We start from the raw sequence: 18,966 nt of genomic DNA on the forward strand, positions 1-18,966 counted from the left end.
AGCGGTTTTACCTTTCTTCGAAGAACACGACGATAGAACATACACATGGTCAACTCGATATCTCGCGTATACATGAATCATGTGAATTGAACTGTATTCTATACCTTGTTGTTAGGGAGCTTTCAGGTGATGAGGCCCGACATCTAGTGGTACGAGACAAAATCCTGTAATTCTGGATGACAAACGGGCAGAGGTTTCTGAGTTTTCCCCAAAAAAGAGGGTTTTATCTCAGTTGTTCCTCGGCCAGTCGACCACGTCTGTAAGCTCATGTTGCAAATTCATACTGTTTATGCTTATCAGTTTCTCCAATGAAATTCCAATAAATTTGAAATGTTACGGAAGAGAAATGTATCAAATTTGAAGAAATTTTGTTTGTATTTTACGGAATTGTCTTTTAACTACATGTAGATGAATACATTTGTGTTAAAATGTTGCAGTTGATTTGTTATATTAACTGTATTGTCTTTTTATCAATATAAAGCTGCATTTGTGCCAAATGTTCTAAATGAGCTGGCCCCAATTTCTCGAAACTTCATAAGCTTAACAGGCTTAAGTCGCTTATTTTAATTAGCCAAAATACATACTAATAATGGATTTTGATAAAAGAAAAATGGTTTCTTCTAATTTGCATACAATTTTTTCTTATATAATTTATAAAAACTCTTAAAGAAGTAAACATGACACATTCTATAGAACAAAAATATTGAGTTTAGCTTAATCCAGTTTAAAGGGACTTAAGAGGTTTCGAGAAATTGGGGCCTGTTATGTATTTCTTTATTTTGTGTCAAAATATGTATGAACATAACTATAGTATGTCTTTGTATAATATGAATGTGCATTTGTGTGAATATGTTTTAGTCGATTAAGTATTATAACAATGTCTTTGTCTTTTAGCAATATGATTATACAATTGTGCAAAATGTTTTCGATGATTTATTATGATAACTATATTATGTTTTTCAATAGTATGAATATGAATTTGTGTCAAAATGGTTTGGATGATTTATTATGATAATTGTATTATTTTCTTTAACAGTATGAAAATGAATTTGTGTTAAAATGTTTTAGACAATTTCTTATAACAACTTTATTTTTGAAATGTTATTTGCATTCAACTTGCTTCTGAAATGATCAATTGTGAAAAATAAAACGATGAAACAAAGTATCTCATTGCTTAAATGATTATTAATGATGAAACAGGCACCTTAAGTGTAAAATTCGACAATACAGATGCATACGTCGTCAAAACTATATAGAGCGTACAAACAGAGAATACCTCATTACCTTAACTGCTACGCGGTATGCAAGTTTGTGGTAATGCAGACTTGTGTACCATGTGATCTCCACAGTGATGGCGAATCAACATTCGGAACTCCTCGGCCATTTTATCGAAAACAACCTCGGATGTATGCCGGTACATCTGTTGAAGTAGTTCGTAAAATTTTGAATTATATCATTAGTTAAATGTAGTGTTTTAGAGTTGTACTTATTGATCTAAGTTTAAATTTATTGTCATTGAATTGTATTATAGCAAACATAATGAAGAATCCCAAGAGTTAAGTCACAAAGTTTAACTGCTAAATAAAATTACTACGCGATCTACTTGCAGCGGACTTAAACGTACCACTTTTTGAGTGTGTAAACCATCCAAATACATCCGAGGTTGTTTTCGATAAAATGGCCGAGGAGTTCCGAATGGGCGAATCAACCAATACCCCATTCGGAGCTCCTCGGCCATTTTATCGAAAACAACGTCGGATGTATGCCGGTACATCAGTTGAAGTAGTTCGTAATTTTTTGAATTATATCATTAATTAAATGTATTGTTTTAGAGTTGTATTTATTGATCTAAGTTTAAAATGATTGCCAGTGAAGTGAATTATTGTAAACAAAATTAAGATTCCCACGAGTAAAGTCATAAAGTTTAACCGCTTAATAAAATTACTACGCGATCTACTTGCAGCGGACTTAAACGTGCCACTTTTTGAGTATGTAAACTGTCCAAATACATCCGAGGTTGTTTTCGATAAAATGGCCGAGGAGTTCCGAATGCCAATACCCTTCTATCTTATACGTCACACAGAGACTTAAGCAATTGCATCAAATTCAAACGATGAAAATTACATTGTGTGTTTGACGTACTACCGCCACGCTCGTCTTTCGATGACCAGGCTAATCCTTTTGGAAACAAATTATTATCTCTTCGTAAAGAAAATAGTATCTTTATCGTCAATGGTAGATTAGAGCCAGGCCATTTTACATGTCATATTAAACTTTATTAGAAACACACTCGCTTCTAGTGTTGTTGAAGTCCTATTTGATAGTAAATTACAATTTATTTACTGGCTTAGATAGTTTTAAAGTTCTAGACGCTACAGAGTTTTCCGACCATTGCCCGATTGATTTTTCTTTGAATTGTAATACTCTTTATAATGATACAAACTTGAATTCTACTTATGATAAGATTATTTGGGATACCTGCGATGCCAATGCGTTACAACATGCGTTAGATGGTAAAAAAATGATTATTTGATGAAATTACCAATAATTTATTACATGACAATGTGGACTTTGGTGTATGTATAAATAAACTGTGGGATCTTAATAATGATATATCTTTTCAGCTGAATGGAAAGTCTTTTAATGTAAACCCTCTGCGTAAATGCAACACTAGAAAATCATTGTGGTTTGATGTAACTTGCAAAGAACATAAAAAAGATATTTCATCGTTGTTAAAGATTATTTAAAGATTCACCTACGAATGAAAATCGTTTAGCTTTTTTAAATGCTAGAGCTAGCTTTTGTGATGTTAAACGCAAAGCAAAGCGTGTTTTATACTAAGGAACGTAATACATTATGTACTCTTGTAAGTCTAGCCCAAGAAAGTTCTAGAAATATATAAACAAATATAAAGCTTAACCTATTTCTAGTAGTCATGATGTCAATATTGATGATTTTATCAAACATTTTAAGGATATATCAAATACTCAACACTTCAGCTCATTCGAAAACGACGATTTTTTAACCAGAGAGGAACCAATAAATGTTGATGATTTAGACTGCCCTTTTATGATCACAGAAATTTTAAAAACTATTTCAAATTTAAAAAGACATAAAAGTCCTGATATGCAAAATAATGTTGCTGATTTTTTCATTGATTCTAAGCATTTTATTTCTCCCTATCTTGTTAAGATTTTTTAATTTTATCTTTGACAAAGGAATTTATCCTGAGGCTTGGTGTAAATGCGTCATAGTTCCTATCTTTAAGAAAGGTGATCGTTCTTGTGCTGCTAACTATAGAGGGATAACTTTAATAAATATTATTGCTAAAATATTTTCAATTACCTTACGGAATAGAATAAACAAGTGGTGTGAACGTGAACATATATTAAACTCATCTCAATTTGGGTTTAGAGATAGCCGTAGCACAACTGATTGTATTTTTATATTACATACTATTATTCAGAATGTTATAAATAATAAATCTACGTTGTGTTGTGTCTCTATAGATACTGTCATACATAAAGCGCTTTGGATTAAACTTTTGAAATCTGGTATGAGTTGCAAAATGCTTAAAATGATTCAAGCTATTTATCTCAATGTTAAGTCTTGTACTAAAGATTCTGCTTGTATGGCATATTCTGAAATGTTTAATGTTACTCTTGGTGTTAAGCAGGGCGAACCCTTGTCTCCATTATTGTTTATTTTATTTATAAATAACATTAAAGATTGCATAGATTTTACCAACCTTACGGAAAAAGACTTACGCTTGCTATCCATATTTATGCTACTATTTGCTGACGATATTGCGTTATTCACTACCAGTGCAGATAGTTTACAACTGGACACTATTCATGGAAATGGGGCTTAAAGATAAATGTAAATAAAACTAAAGTATGTGTTTTTGAAAAAAAGAAAAAGCAATTATACATTCAATTGGTCTATCAATGGTATTGAAATTGTCAGTGAATTCTGTTACCTAGGAATTAAGTTTCATAACACTGGTAATTTATCACGGGTAATAAATACTTTAAATGAGCAAGCTTTGAAAGCAAATAACCATCTATTATCGATATCTAGTCATGCCAATATAGATGTTAAAACAAAACTCTCATTGTTTGATGCGTTTGTTGTACCAATTATTCTATATGGCTCTGAAGTATGGGGGATTTACAACACAAATGATGTCGACAAGTTGCACTCAAAATTTTGTAAATTGCTGTTAGGGGTACGCCCCAGACTTCAAATGCAGCTGTTTTTTGGTGAGTTAGGTAGACTCCCATTGTCTGTCATATGCAAACAAAGAGCTTTAAGCTACTGGGCTAAGGTTATGAATAAACCAGATTCACTTATGTTTAACGTTTTTACCTAACAGTGTAATCTATATAATGGTTTAAATAGAAATATCGCTAATAACTCATATATAAACCTATGGTGTTTATCAGTCAAACGGGTGTTAGATAATCTCGGTCATGGTAATATTTTCTTTGAATTTAATGCCGATATCAATTATAATCCAAATTTGGTGCAAAGACTGAGAGATCAATACGTACAACAATTGAGTGATATATTGTCTAATCAACCCAAAATGGAATACTATAAAACATTTAAATGCGGATTTAAATACGAAAAATACTTAGATTGTGTTTATAATACTAAATTTAGACAAAAGTTGTCACAATTTCGATTATCTTCACATAATTTGGAAATTGAAAGGGGTAGATTTAATAATGTTATTAGGGCAGAACGTAAATGTAAATTATGTGAACAGAATACTGTTGAGTCAGAATTTCACTTTCTACTCTGTTGTTCCGCGAATAGTGATATACGAAGAAAACATGGAATAAAATCGCACTGGCCTAGCTTACTTAAATTTAAGAATTTATTATCCTGTCAAAATGTTAAGGTTATGAACAATGTTGCTAGATTTATTTCCGATGCAATGAAATTTCGAGAGGAAAAACTCCAAATATTGGCTGCTTCTTAATTTTACTTAAATAATAATAATAGTAATGTCAAAAATATTGATTATAATTATAGTTATTATGAAAATGACAGAAATAACAAAAAATAATCATGACATAGTTTATATAACTCATTAATTACTTAGTATATTGTTTATTTCAATTGTCAATATATATACATTTTCATATGCATTTTATATCATATTTGTTCATGTACGTTTGTGTTTTGGCCATATCGATATACATGTATATGCATTGTGTAAATGGCCAAACGCAAGATGCCAATATGCCAATAAAAATTTGTATCAATTTACTGCGATATGTTCACATAAACACTTTATAAATGCACGTTAATAGAACACTTAGTTGACGGTGGAAGTTTCATTCATTGTAACGTGGATAAGCTGTGTCTTAAGGACAAATTTAAATTGGTTTTGTTTGTAAAACAATTCCAAACAAATATCAATAACGATTAAAACAAAATCACAATTTCAGCAATAATATGAATCATTTCCGTTTAAGTGTTTTGTTGGTCACTTTTGATGATTTCAATCATTACATGAATTTAACTTATAATTCACCATTGGCGCGATAGTCCATACCTAATACTTTGTCTTTGGTAATTTAAGTGAGCGAAAAAAATATGTCTGTTTTTATAAACCGGAAGCAAACGAAGAGCGAAATACGTTTTCTTATAATCAATATAAAGAAAGTTTGTTTGACATAATTGCTCTTTAACTCAATGGAATTCAATCTTGAACTGAGGCTTTCAGTTACTGCTGCTTAGATAGGCAGGGTTTGACATTTCATTTTATACATTGATAGTTAATAAACTATTAAAGCATACTAAGCTACTGCGGCATTGGAAATATAACTGAGTGGTCAAGTAAAACAGTAATGCGGTTTAAAATTTGAACAAGGGCTGGCTCGGAGCACTGCCTCTACGCAAGTTTACAAATAACAGACACCTCCTGATTCGTTTTCAGTTTAATGGTTTAAAATAACCGGCATCGGTTTTGCGTTTCGTCGTCCTTCGTTAGCCCGCGGAAATGGAAATCGAAAATCAGACAAATAATATTTATTTTCAGTTTTAGATGTTGTTGATTACAAAATGGATGACAATGACATAAAATTACTTAAAAGTGTGTTTCCTTTGTTTTAAATAAATTGTGTGTTTGTTGACAACTAAAAATTCATGAAAATAGCCAGCGAAATAATCGTTTGTTTTCATAACGTATCCGTTCCTTTTAACTTCGTACATAAACGAAGACAGTATGTTTAGTTCCCTCAGTAATCAACACTTGGAATGGAAGGCTCAGACATGCGCTGTTCTGTGTATTTCAATCTATATTTTACATTCTTAGGACCTGTCTTGTAACTTTATTCGCGTTAGATACAGTTGTTTGGGTATTCCAGATCAGACACAACCTACATTCACATATTTGTTGAAAACCATTGTTATGAATATTTTTGTGTATTAAATGAAAGGCAAAATTCCGAAGTTAATCAAACTAGTTTGTACCAAAAATTTAAATCTTATAATGTTATTTCATTTTTACACGCTTGACTAACCTTATCAATTTGGTTTCTTCCGGCTCTTGTAAGTCAGTTTCGGATCATAGTAGGGGTGTTTTCAGAGCAATTGGAAACTTTGGAAAGGGTTACAAGTCACTAAATTTGAAGTTTGTAATGTATTTAACATTGAATATACAAGTTGGGGCTCATATTTGATTCAGTTAATCAATAATCTTGTTAATAAAAGGTGAATCACATACATGTCCATTTTAGTTCCAAATTAATAAGATTTGAAAGTAACAATGATGATATTATCTAGGACACTTCTTAGGAACCTGCTTATGTTCTAGATGCATGGCCAATTGGGAGGCCTGCAATATTCCACAATTTCAATTGTCTACATCAGTCAGTCACCATGTCATGAATTATTTCACTAAATTTCTTAAGGTGTGGCAATGGTGACCATACAAGAACTGCCTCTTTGTCTACAATGTGAGTGTATTTGCAGTCACACATAAGTTTAGGTGGAGGATCTGTTATAGGTTGCTTGATCTGGTAGGCATAGTATCCCTTTATAACACAGTTCTCCAACACAATGGTCTTCCACAAACTACTATCAAATTTGGTAAAACTGGTTTACCAAAACTGGCTCACTGGTTCTTACCTGAAACAGAAAGTACCGGTATCATTTCTTGAACTTCAAACAGGGGATTGTGTAGGATGCAATATATTTTTTTGTCTTTTCCCACAGTTATAACAATAAAAAATTTGTATGAAGTTAACACTAAGTCTTGGTCACACTCAACAAATACTTACAGTTACAAACACTCACTCATGCACTAGTTTTAAGTTTCGTGTCAGTAAATAAATGTATTTTTCAGAATACAACTCCAAGAAGAAAGAGGCAGAACGAAAGGCAGATTTTCAGGACGAGGCCTATCACTGCACTCTTGTAGCAGATATACATTCAAAATATGGTTTGTATATATGTACATGTAATACAAACATACAGAATAAATTGAGATAACACATTCCATTTAGAAAAAAGTATGTCTTTCATCATCAACTCTGTATAAAAATAAATGAATCCTATTACTATTTTTCTTGGCTAGCAGTCAAAACGATGTTGAGTTGAAACATTTAAACATATAAAGAGGATAATTTTTCACTTTTTGAAATGCAATTAATTTCACAGAGTGAGCACCAAAGGTTATAATTCATATGATGGTGTGAACATGTGGAATATTTACTTTTGGTGTCATAATGTGATATTTATTGCAATATTTCACTAAAATAACAATTCTCTTTTTCTTTCATGCTTATAATTTATCATAAATAAAATTTAAATGAAATTGAAAAGGAAAATCGTGCAAAATTCAACCAAATGAAGTTATACCAGAAACGGAATTAAATGACATAATTGCATTTCTTCCCAGCATTGAATCCATTTACGTTACCATTTTTATAATGAGACTTGTAAAATCGGAGAAAACACTGACATTTTATTAATAATTATGATAAACTCATTGTTTCAACCGGCGAGTTTATCGAGATATTATCCACTGTAATATTTCAATAAACCACCCAAAAGCATGAAATAAAATTTGGGTTTTAGTTTGTTTGGTTTTAAATGTCTTAAATAACAGTTTTATTTTTTTGTTTAGTTTTAACTTAATTGTTTTACAACAATAGTGAAACAAGTAATTACAATATATTAATTACTTTTGTTTGCACAATGTTTCGTGAGAAAGCGGTCTCCGGAGGGGGGAAACTAGAGTACCCATAGGAAATCCACTTGTCCAGCTTGGTGACCTTAAAATTTTATTTATATCTCGTTTCTCTATCTAGGTGATTTTGATAGTGCAGTTGAAGACTTGCAGAGAGCACTGTCCCTGTACGAGGGGCTAGGAAAGCAGCTTGACATTGCCGTAGCCTGTCGCCTGCTCGGGGAATGCCACTGTAAGAGGGGGGACTTTGATACAGCACTGCGACTCCATGAGAGATACCTGGAGTTAGCAAGGTGGGATAAGAAAGGAAGAGTATTTGATCTTTGTTCATTAGTTGAAGCAATCTAGTGAAGCAATTAATGTATTATGCTTTGTGTATTCAGTGATTTTTCTTTTAAAGGCTTGCAGAAAAGTGTCCAATTTTCCAAAAATTTATTTTTTTCCCAATTTAATCAATTTAGATATATTTAAACATTAATGAATAGAAAGCAATGTATGGGTATTTCTTGAAAATAAACAAACTGATGACAAGACTCTTACAGCATTATATATGTATAAAAAATGTATAAAAAAGTGAAAACCTGTATATTTGCTATTATATTTGCTATTTTGGCATGATTTTGTATTTCCCCGAAGTAATTTTTTTTTCCCAATTTGGAAGGCACGTGTGGTGAATATAATTTAAAAAAAAAATCATTGGTGTTTATCAGTGATATGATTACTTCCTCTAATTTTTGAAAAACAAAAAACAATTCTAGTCATAAATATTGTTATAGCCATGGTGTTGTCGGCATCTTTGTTGTTGTGCATAAACTCTAACCCTGACCATAACTCAAAATCATTCAAGATATTTGAATGAAACTTGGTACACATGTTGACAGAGACAATTCGCACATGTACAGCATGGCCCATAAATCTGGTACAAATAATTGTCAAGTAATGCCCTCGATATTTGAAAAAAAAGTCTTGCAAAAACTTGAACTTGGCCATAGCTCTATAACCATTCAAGATATTGACATGAAACTGTGTATGCATGTTAGTAGTTACAATATGCACTTTAAGGGCTAAATTTACTACCGTACACTAATATCTCAACATGAACTGTTAGATCATTCTAAACGGCCATTGATGGTCTCACAATTGTGCTTTTTACAAGACAGAATTCAGGTCAATTCAACATTTTCATCTCAGACTCAGTTATACAGATTAATCATAAATGAAGCCAGAAAACCATACTTTTCTATGTTTGTTTGCAGTGCCTGTAATGACAAGGTGGAGGAACAACGGGCCCTGACAACCATTGGCAACACTCGCCTGTCCAGGCATGGGGCAGCCACCAACAAACAGGCCAAGGTATTTCGAACAGACTCGTACTGCATGTAAAAATGAAGTTGTGACTTCATAGCCATGGCTTTGTTGTCAGCGACAGCAATGTTGAAATGAAGCTGTGGTTTTAATTGATGAGTTATGTCCTTTTTATGCCCCCGAAGGTGGGCATATTAAAATCGCACCGTCCGTCCGTCCGGCTCTGTAACTTTCCCTTGTATGGACAGATTTTAAAATAACTTGCCACATGTGTTCCACTTACCAAGACGACGTGTGGCGTGCGAGACTCGTGTCCCTACCTCAAAGGTCAAGGTCACACTTAGTGTTTATTCACAATGGAGTGCTGCACATAAGGACATAGAGTATAGGTTGTCGTGTCCGGGCTGTAACTTTCTCTTGTATGGACGGATTTTAAAATAACTTGCCACATGTGTACCACATACCAAGATGACGTGTCGCGTGCAAGACCCGTGTCCCTACCTCAAAGGTCAAGGTCACACTTAGTGTTTATTCACAATGGAGTGCTGCATATAAGGACATAGAGTATAGGTTGTCATGTCCAGGCTGTAACTTTCCCTTGTATGGACAGATTTTAAAATAACTTGCCACATGTGTTCCACATACCAAGACAACGTGTCGCGTGCAAGACCCGTGTCCCTACCTCAAAGGTCAAGGTCACACTTAGTGTTTATTCACAATGGAGTGCTGCATATAAGGACATAGAGTATAGGTTGTCGTGTCAGGGCTGTAACTTTCCCTTGTATGGACAGATTTTAAAATAACTTGCCACATGTGTTCCACATACCAAGACGACGTGTCGCGTGCAAGACCCGTGTCCTTACCTCAAAGGTCAAGGTCACACTTAGTGTTTATTCACAATGGAGTGCTGCATATAATTTTGAAATAACTTGCCACATGTGTTCCAAATACCAAGACGATGTGTCGCGTGCAAAACCCGTGTACCTACCTCAAAGGTCAAGGTCACACTTAGTGTTTATTCACAATGGAGTGCTGCAAATAAGGACATAGAGTATAGGTTGTCGTGTCCAGGCTGTAACTTTCTCTTGTATGGACAGATTTTAAAATAACTTGCCACATGTGTTCCACATACCAAGACGACGTGTCGCGTTCAAAACCCGTGTCCCTACCTCAAAGGTCAAGGTCACACTTAGTGTTTATTTACAATGGAGTGCTGCATATAAGGATATAGAGTATAGGTTGTCGTGTCCGGGCTGTAACTTTCCCTTGTATGGACAGATTTTAAAATAACTTGCCAAATGTGTTCCACATACCAAGACGACGTGTTGCGTGCAAAACCCGTGTCCCTACCTCAAAGGTCAAGGTCACACTTAGTGTTTATTCACAATGGAGTGCTGCATATAAGGACATAGAGTATAGGTTGTCGTGTCCGGGCTGTAACTTTCTCTTGTATGGACAGATTTTAAAGTAACTTGCCACATGTGTTCCACATACCAAGACGATGTGTCACGTGCAAAACCCGTGTCCCTACCTCAAAGGTCAAGGTCACACTTAAGTGTTTGTTTACAATGGAGTGCTGCATATAAGGACATAGAGTATAGGTTGTCGTGTCCGGGCTGTAACTTTCCCTTGTATGGACAGATTTTAAAATAACTTGCCGCATGTGTTCCACATACCAAAACGACATGTCGCCTGCAAGACCCGTGTCCCTACCTCAAAGGTCAAGGTCACATTTAGTGTTTATTCACAATGGAGTGCTGCATATAAGGACATAGAGTATAGGTTGTCGTGTCCGGGCTGTAACTTTCTCTTGTATGGATAGATTTTAAAATAACTTGCCACATGTGTTCCACATACCAAGACGACGTGTCGCGTGAAAGACCCGTGTCCCTACCTCAAAGGTCAAGGTCACACATAGTGTTTATTCACAATGGAGTGCTGCATATAAGGACATAGAGTATAGGTTGTCGTGTCAGGGCTGTTACTTTCCCTTGTATGGACAGATTTTAAAATCACTTGCTACATGTGTTCCACATACGAAGACGAGGTGTCATGTGCAAGACCCATGACCCTACCTCTAAGGTGAAAGATACACTAAGTGTTTATTCACAAGGGAATTCTGAATATAAGGACATAACAGTGTAGGTTGTCAAGTATGGGTGGTAGTTTTTTATGTTCAGAGGCAATTTAAAATAACTTGCCATATGTATTTGATACGTAAAGGCAAGATCAACTTTTCATGTACTGACCTTGTTCGTAGGTCAATGTCACATTCGGGGGCATTCGTCACATACTGTGACAGGTCTTGTTAGGACTGGAATTGTCTCCATGTTGCTTTCGTTTCCTACCTTAAAAGATACATAGAATATATTTAATTGATAGAAATTAACAGAAATTCACGACATCAGACATGGTTTATTTCAATTTTCTTAATCGGATATCTATTTCCACAACTCAAATTCCATTGACAAACAAGTTAAAAATATTACTGCATAATTGTAACAATAGAAACAAATAACAAGAAAAAGGCAAGATTTATCCTTACAGGCCTATATGTTTTAAAATTCTATTCAGTAAACATATAACATCAGTTAAAAACAGATCATCTTTTCCGTGTTTTTCCGATCATTTTCATAGAGCAAATAGGAAATAAACTGAGACGTCACTCTTTCACAAATTATTTCAATCCTCTGCAATCTGAGAAGATAGATTGGGACATTTTAGACAAATTGATGTCAGACTTGTTCAGTGCTGTTGTGCAATGTTTAAGTAGATGTATATAAGGATCAATATTTGATCAATATTTGATTAATTGAGTCAAAAGCAAAGAAATATCAGAGTATTCACATACAGGCAAAGCTTTTCTTAATGTTAAAGACAATGAACTAGTGTTGTGCCAATGATAGATAATAATCATCAATTGATCGGAAAGGCCTACGTCTGCAACAATTGATAGTGAAATTTGACTAATCGATTATAGAAACAAGGGACGTAACCGCTACCGACTACCAGTCAAAATTGTGTCATGAGAATATGTTTTGTTTCTGGTTAATGCTAGTAAATGTTGAAATGTAAAGGTGTTTCTATGTTAAGTTATCTAGTCATATTCTTATCAAGTCAGTATGTCACTACATTACCTTAGTACAAATGTTCATTGTAATATAACTGTTAAAGGATTGGTTCTCAACTTCTCATGTTTGTGGTTTAAAAGTGATTTTTTTAAAACATGTTACCGTTTACTTCTTACCATGTAAGAATTCAGTTTTCTCAGTTTTCTGAAAGTAATGTTCTTGTAAAACATATACAATAAACAACTGTTTGTTATACTTGTTACTGACGGATTATTAAACAGAAATTGATATCTTTCTTTGCGTTTAGTTTACACATGTGTACAATACTAAATGTAAGACAAAAAATAGAGCCTGTGGTCTCATGTTCTGTAATAGTAACTTGTAAACACTAAATGATAGTTGCGTTCTGTATAAATACCGTAATATTTACAAAGAAATGTACAGACAATATTGTAAGCGAACATTGGTGCATAAAACTGGTGCAAGTACTGTATCTGTATGTCTTAACTATGATGACCATTTTAGATAATTTAATTAAGATTAAATTGATCGTTGATCAGTTTCATAAACCAATTATCGATAGTAATTTTTCTGTCCGATTCCCAACACTACAATAAACCCTTGTGAGCGTTAATTCCTTTGAATATAATTGGACACCCAATACAATAATATTGACAATGGTTTGGCTACTAAATTAAATAAAAATGATAGGGTAATAGAAACCTAATTATTCATTGATGATGTGAGATTCACAATTTATTTTAAAAGTGTTGAGTTATACTCAATTACATCGGCCATTGTAACTGTTACTCTTAGAGATATTAATTTCTTCCTACAATAGGTGAGTGAGCTTGAGAAGGCAAAGTCAGCATTCACCCGGAGCCTACAGCTGTGTGAGGAGTTAAAGACAGATGCCAGGATCAAACCCAGCGAGTATTCGGACATGAAGTCTAGGCTACTGTATAATCTAGGTGTGTTATTACGATTGGTTACTTTTTGTTTTATGTTCATTGATATCAATTATGTGTTCAGTCTTGATAACCTACTAGACATGAAATCTAGCTACTTAATAATCTAGGTGTGTTATAACGATTAGTTACTTTAAATGTTATATTTCACTGATATCAATTATGTGTTTAATCTTGATAACCCACTGAGTCTTGGCATGAAATCTAGCTACTTAATAATCTAGGTGTGTTATTACGATTGGTTACTTTAAGTGTTATATTTAACTGATATCAGTTATGTGTTTTGTCTTTTCAAACCCACTGAGTCTAAGACTTAACAGCCAGCTACTGTTTAATCTAGGTGTGCTATTACGATTGGTTACATGTAAAGCTAAATTTATAACCCTAACCCGCCCAACATCTAAGTTAACCACTTGTCATTTCCAGGTCTTGTTTACATAGACATTGAGGACACAGAGACTAGCCTGACTTACCTCAACAAAGCCTTGCAGATGTTTCAGTGAGTATATCATCAGGGATGTGGAATGTCCACAGAGTAACCTGGATCCAATGGCTTAAGGGACCTTTATAATAATAAGAATAAATTAAAAACATTTTTTTAACTGATTGTGTCAGTGGACTCAAATAAGGAATCAAAAGGGGCCCCCAAACCCCTTGGTAAATTGTTTAAGCTCTTCAGCTGCCAGGTCAATATTATCCCTGATTACGCTTAAGCTCCCGTTTGGAAGTGATAGGTTTATAGTTGTTGGAATTGTTTTCACAATAATAAACAAATGACAACAACATAACTGAAATGTTCTAGACCTTACTCTAAGTGCTGGTTGGCACGGTATTTGCTGGGGAGAAGGTAAACGCAACAGTGTTATTCAGGGCTTCCAAAAAAGGAAGTTTGGAAGAAAAATACTCCCTAAAAATGGACTAAGACTTTCAAAATTGAGTCCTTGGAAGAACAAACACTCTCATAATTTAGAATAAAACATTCAAAGGAGAAGGGTTGGAAGTTCAAAATATCAAAACCTGCTTTGAATGTTAATTTAATGGCTATATTTTCTGACAATAAATAAGTAAAAACAGTCATTTGAATAAATTTTGTGAATTTCACAAATAATAAATAATTATTTCTGAATATATATAAAAAAAAAATTTGGGCTGAAATAGCAGGTAGTAGCGTGCTGCTAGGGACGCCGCGGTCGCAAAGCAGTTAGGTATACTTCGGTTGTTTCAAACCACGTGAGATTCTCGCGCACGCACATCACAATCTTGTGATGTATTCTGAAGCCGTACATTTTTTTGAAACAAAATAATAGTAACAAATTATACAAAATAATAGTAACAAATTATACAAAATAATAGTAACAAATTATTTTATTTTCATAATAGTATTATTTATAATTGGTCAAGGCGGAGGATTCTCCTTGTGGCGGTTTTTCCACCCAGATATGTATTTCGGGAAATGTTATTATACACTTGCTATTGACACTTATGTTTTATTTTACGATATTTCGTGAAAACACTTTTATGGCATTAATAAATGCCCTATTTTCATTCAAAGCTTGTGTTACGTTTTCCCTTCATCCATACGAGTTCGACCCGGCCTGTGACTTAGTACCTTGACGTTGAGCAATACATAAATGAAATTTTATGCAAACATAAAATTATTTATGGAATTGTTCAACCATTAATTTAGTGGTATTTAACCATGTCAGCACCCTGCATAAATTATTGCCTCAGCCAATCACCTTTGAGTTTTATCTCATGTGGCTCTGAACAGCCAATCACGATACGTTGTAGCCATTACTGATATATTTTTAGCGTGGGCGAAAGCCTCGGCGTTTTATTTTAGTTTTCATATAATACACCACCACCATCCCCACCACCTTCTGTTTAAATATTTGTCAGTTTACAAGGTCGAGAAATGAGCTTATCTAACTGTTTTTCATGTCACATTTAATTGTGAACCCCATGTTTTTCTTCATATTTTCTTACCATATGTATTGTTAGTTTTTTGTTTTCTTTCACCGTTTTGTCAGGCACATGCTATTGACACTTATGTTTTATTTTACGATATTTCGTAAAACCACTTTTATGGCATTAATAAATGCCCTATTTTCTTGGCGGTTTTTCCACCCAGATATGTATTTCGGGAAATGTTATTATACACTTGCTATTGACACTTATGTTTTATTTTACGATATTTCGTGAAAACACTTTTATGGCATTAATAAATGCCCTATTTTCATTCAAAGCTTGTGTTACGTTTTCCCTTCATCCATACGAGTTCGACCCGGCCTGTGACTTAGTACCTTGACGTTGAGCAATACATAATTGGTCAATAGTGGAAAAAGTTTAAGTGTTTGGAAGACTTTAACTCCCTCATTTCGAGAAAACTTCAAAAATAAAATCTTAATGGTAGCCCTGGGTATTTCCTGGACAGGAACATACAGAGATAAGGTGGACATACTCTAAAGTTAAATCAAATCTTTCTTATTATGACAAAAAACACAGGCTTATGCAATTTTCTTTGAATAAATTTTCAATTCTGGATTTCAGGTCTATATCTCAACTGGATATGCTGTTCCAGTGTCAGCGAGCCCTGGCTGACCTCTACCAGACCACAGGAAGGCTGGCTGAAGTGAAAAAACATTTGGCAAGCGCTTCTGCCACAGCAAAACGTGACAAGGACAGGAAGGCAGAGGCTGAGGCATTCCAGGCTATGGCTTTGGTGAGTAAACATGCATCTACAGTTTTGGTTAAAGCAAGACAAATGTTATCTATTAGTCATGTATAATATTATATGTGGAAAAGGAAGTCAGGCGTTCTGCAAATTTCTTCTGGAAAATATTTCATAAATTGGTTCAAAATATTCCTTATATGGTGTCTTTTAAATAATCCCTTATTCCCCTTAAGGCTTAGTGGTATAGTGTTCGCTTCAGGTGCAGAATGTCTGCCGCATAAACCTTAAGACGTTAATTTATCCTGTCACTAGCATACAAATCGATCCAATAACAAGGTGCCGTGTAAACTTTAGTTTATTAGGTTAGTAGACCACGTGATGTTTATCTTCAGTGAGTTGGTCTCGTTACCGCGAATATGGACTACTTTTTTCATGTACATGTTGTATACATGAACTAAATTAAATAGTAAACATGACCTACTTTATATAATGATTCATGAGTTTGTAATAATTTTGTTTCTCTAACTCAATACATCCTTCAGTATTAAACCCGTTTTAAGAAAGGGCCGTTTTGCTTCAATATTTGTCACTGAATACATGAATGTTTGTAAACAAGCTGTTGCATCATCATGATCAGCTGTCGGCTGTTTCAAAGAAATGGACGAACTCAGCCAAGGAACATTCGATGTCATATGAGATGACTTGTTGAAAATTAGCCCACCACTAGCTCCAATTCGAGAAAAACAATTAATTAAGGAAATCTCAAACAAAGATTTTAACGAAATAAATGGCGTTGACATTTCTAAAATCGATACCTCCTTTGAAAATTCAATTGTTAACGCTGTTTCCATGCAGTCTGCTGAACCTAGGAGTAAAAGAGGCCAGCCCTGCCCTGAATTTGTCAAACTGACCAGCGATGATGTAAGAAAGCTGATTGAAGATGAAGAAAACAAAAACATAATGAAAAAAAACCTTTCAGATGTCCAAAAATTTAAACGCTTTTTACTCAATAAAGGTGAGAAAAAGGCAATATATCAGATTGAGCCAGATCTGTTGGATGAGTATGTGGCAAACTACATCTTATCAGTTCGTAAAGCTGACGGTGCCGAGTATGAGCCTACATCTATCCGCAACATTGTCTCCAGTCTTACAGAAAGCTGAAGAGGCACAAATATCCATTTCGCCTTATTGCAGAGCAAACAAATGCATTCCAACTCACAAGAGATGCACTAAGGGCCAAAACAAAATCCTTTAAAAGGTTGGGAAAGGGAAACAAGCCCTTAAAAGCAAGTCCAATCACTGACGAAGAAATGAATATGCTTTATGAAAAAAAGATCCTCGGCCCAAGCAGTGCAGCATCACTCCTCAACACAGTATGGATCAACAATTGTATCCAGTTTGGGCTACGTGGAACGAAAGAAAACCATGATTTGAGGTGGGAAAGAAATTTAAATGAGATTGTAAATTTAGAGTTAATGTTTTGCTTAAATACTTAAAAGTAGAATCGTGAAACGCACAATATGACAAATAAAAGATTATAAAAATTGAGTTTGAGTTAAAAATGATAATAAATTTTTACGGTTACTAAGGCCCTTGCTGAGAGTCGAACTCAGAACTCCTCAGTGCCTCAAGAACTGATTTAACATGAGGTGTTTTGCCAATTAAACCACAAGGGCCATTTCTTACACAATTAAGAATTAATTTTTTTATCTTCTTAATAGTTCATTTCATTTGTCTTGTGTTGCCGTGTAAACTATTAAAATATTGCATAAACATAAATTTTGTTGTGTTTATATAGAACATTTAAGCATCCTTTTATTTAAAAATCTAAAAAAAACTCAATAGAAATGCAGCAAACTTCAATTTTTTGATACTGACATATGAATGATAATCCATTCTTTTGCAGATGGGGTGATGTCGAGCTTAAAACATCATCCAGTGGACTTGAATACCTGGCGCTGAATGAGCGCCAGACAAAAACGCGAACAGGGTCAAAGATAAAAAGATAAAAGATGTACGGTATGTTACGCCAAAAATGTTTGCAATGCCAGAGGACATAGAACGCTGTCCGGTTCATGCTTACAAGCAGTATGCAGTGCAACGACCAACTGATTTTTGCACCTCGGATGACCCTTTTTACATAGCGCCGAGAACCTCCTCACAATCACATGTTTATGACCATGAAAAATGGTTTGTGAAAATGAAATTGGGAGAAAAGAAGCTTGGAGGACTTCTGAAGAAAATGGCTAGTGATGGTTGTCTTGACAGCAACAAAAGGATAACAAACCACTCGACAAGAAAACACCTAGTTCAAAAATAAGAGACTCTGGAATTGCCCAAACAGATATAATGCAGATTAGTGGCCATAAAAACATTCAATCTGTCATGAATTATTCTAAAATGTCTGAGGAAAAACACCAACAATGCTCAAGAATATTATCTAAAGTCCGCCAACAACCCACATCCACAATCACTGGTCCAGAAAGTTCTGTCAGTCAGCTTGGCAATGTCATTGACAAAGAAAATCGTCAAGAAAATCTTAACTTACCCCACCCACGCCTCCGGCAAATGCTGGAAAATGTGCAGCCGCCCTCTTCAACGACCGTTAATTCCATTTCTGTCGTTAATGACAACGTCTCGCTTAACACACAAATGAATTCTTTGTTTGCCAAGCAATGTTTTAAACATCCAGCACTTTAATATCAACATGAATTAATTCCATTTTATACCACGAGGCGATTG

General features: G+C 34.3%; 1 protein-coding gene across 1 annotated transcript in view; it reads left to right on the top strand.

Moving 5' to 3' along the window:
- The first annotated feature begins 5,998 nt into the window (after nucleotides 1-5,998).
- LOC128242325 (tonsoku-like protein) overlaps nucleotides 5,999-18,966 on the top strand; it is a 33,102-nt gene continuing 20,134 nt past the window's right edge. Inside the window, exons 1-7 of the mRNA XM_052959430.1 lie at nucleotides 5,999-6,106; nucleotides 7,361-7,456; nucleotides 8,328-8,499; nucleotides 9,463-9,559; nucleotides 13,424-13,553; nucleotides 13,977-14,049; nucleotides 16,101-16,272. Coding sequence (XP_052815390.1) covers nucleotides 6,076-6,106; nucleotides 7,361-7,456; nucleotides 8,328-8,499; nucleotides 9,463-9,559; nucleotides 13,424-13,553; nucleotides 13,977-14,049; nucleotides 16,101-16,272 — 771 coding nt within the window. The 5' untranslated portion in view covers nucleotides 5,999-6,075. The remainder of the gene's footprint in view (nucleotides 6,107-7,360; nucleotides 7,457-8,327; nucleotides 8,500-9,462; nucleotides 9,560-13,423; nucleotides 13,554-13,976; nucleotides 14,050-16,100; nucleotides 16,273-18,966) is intronic.

Source organism: Mya arenaria, chromosome 8 (assembly GCF_026914265.1).
Source record: "Mya arenaria isolate MELC-2E11 chromosome 8, ASM2691426v1".
Lineage (NCBI taxonomy): Eukaryota > Metazoa > Mollusca > Bivalvia > Myida > Myidae > Mya > Mya arenaria.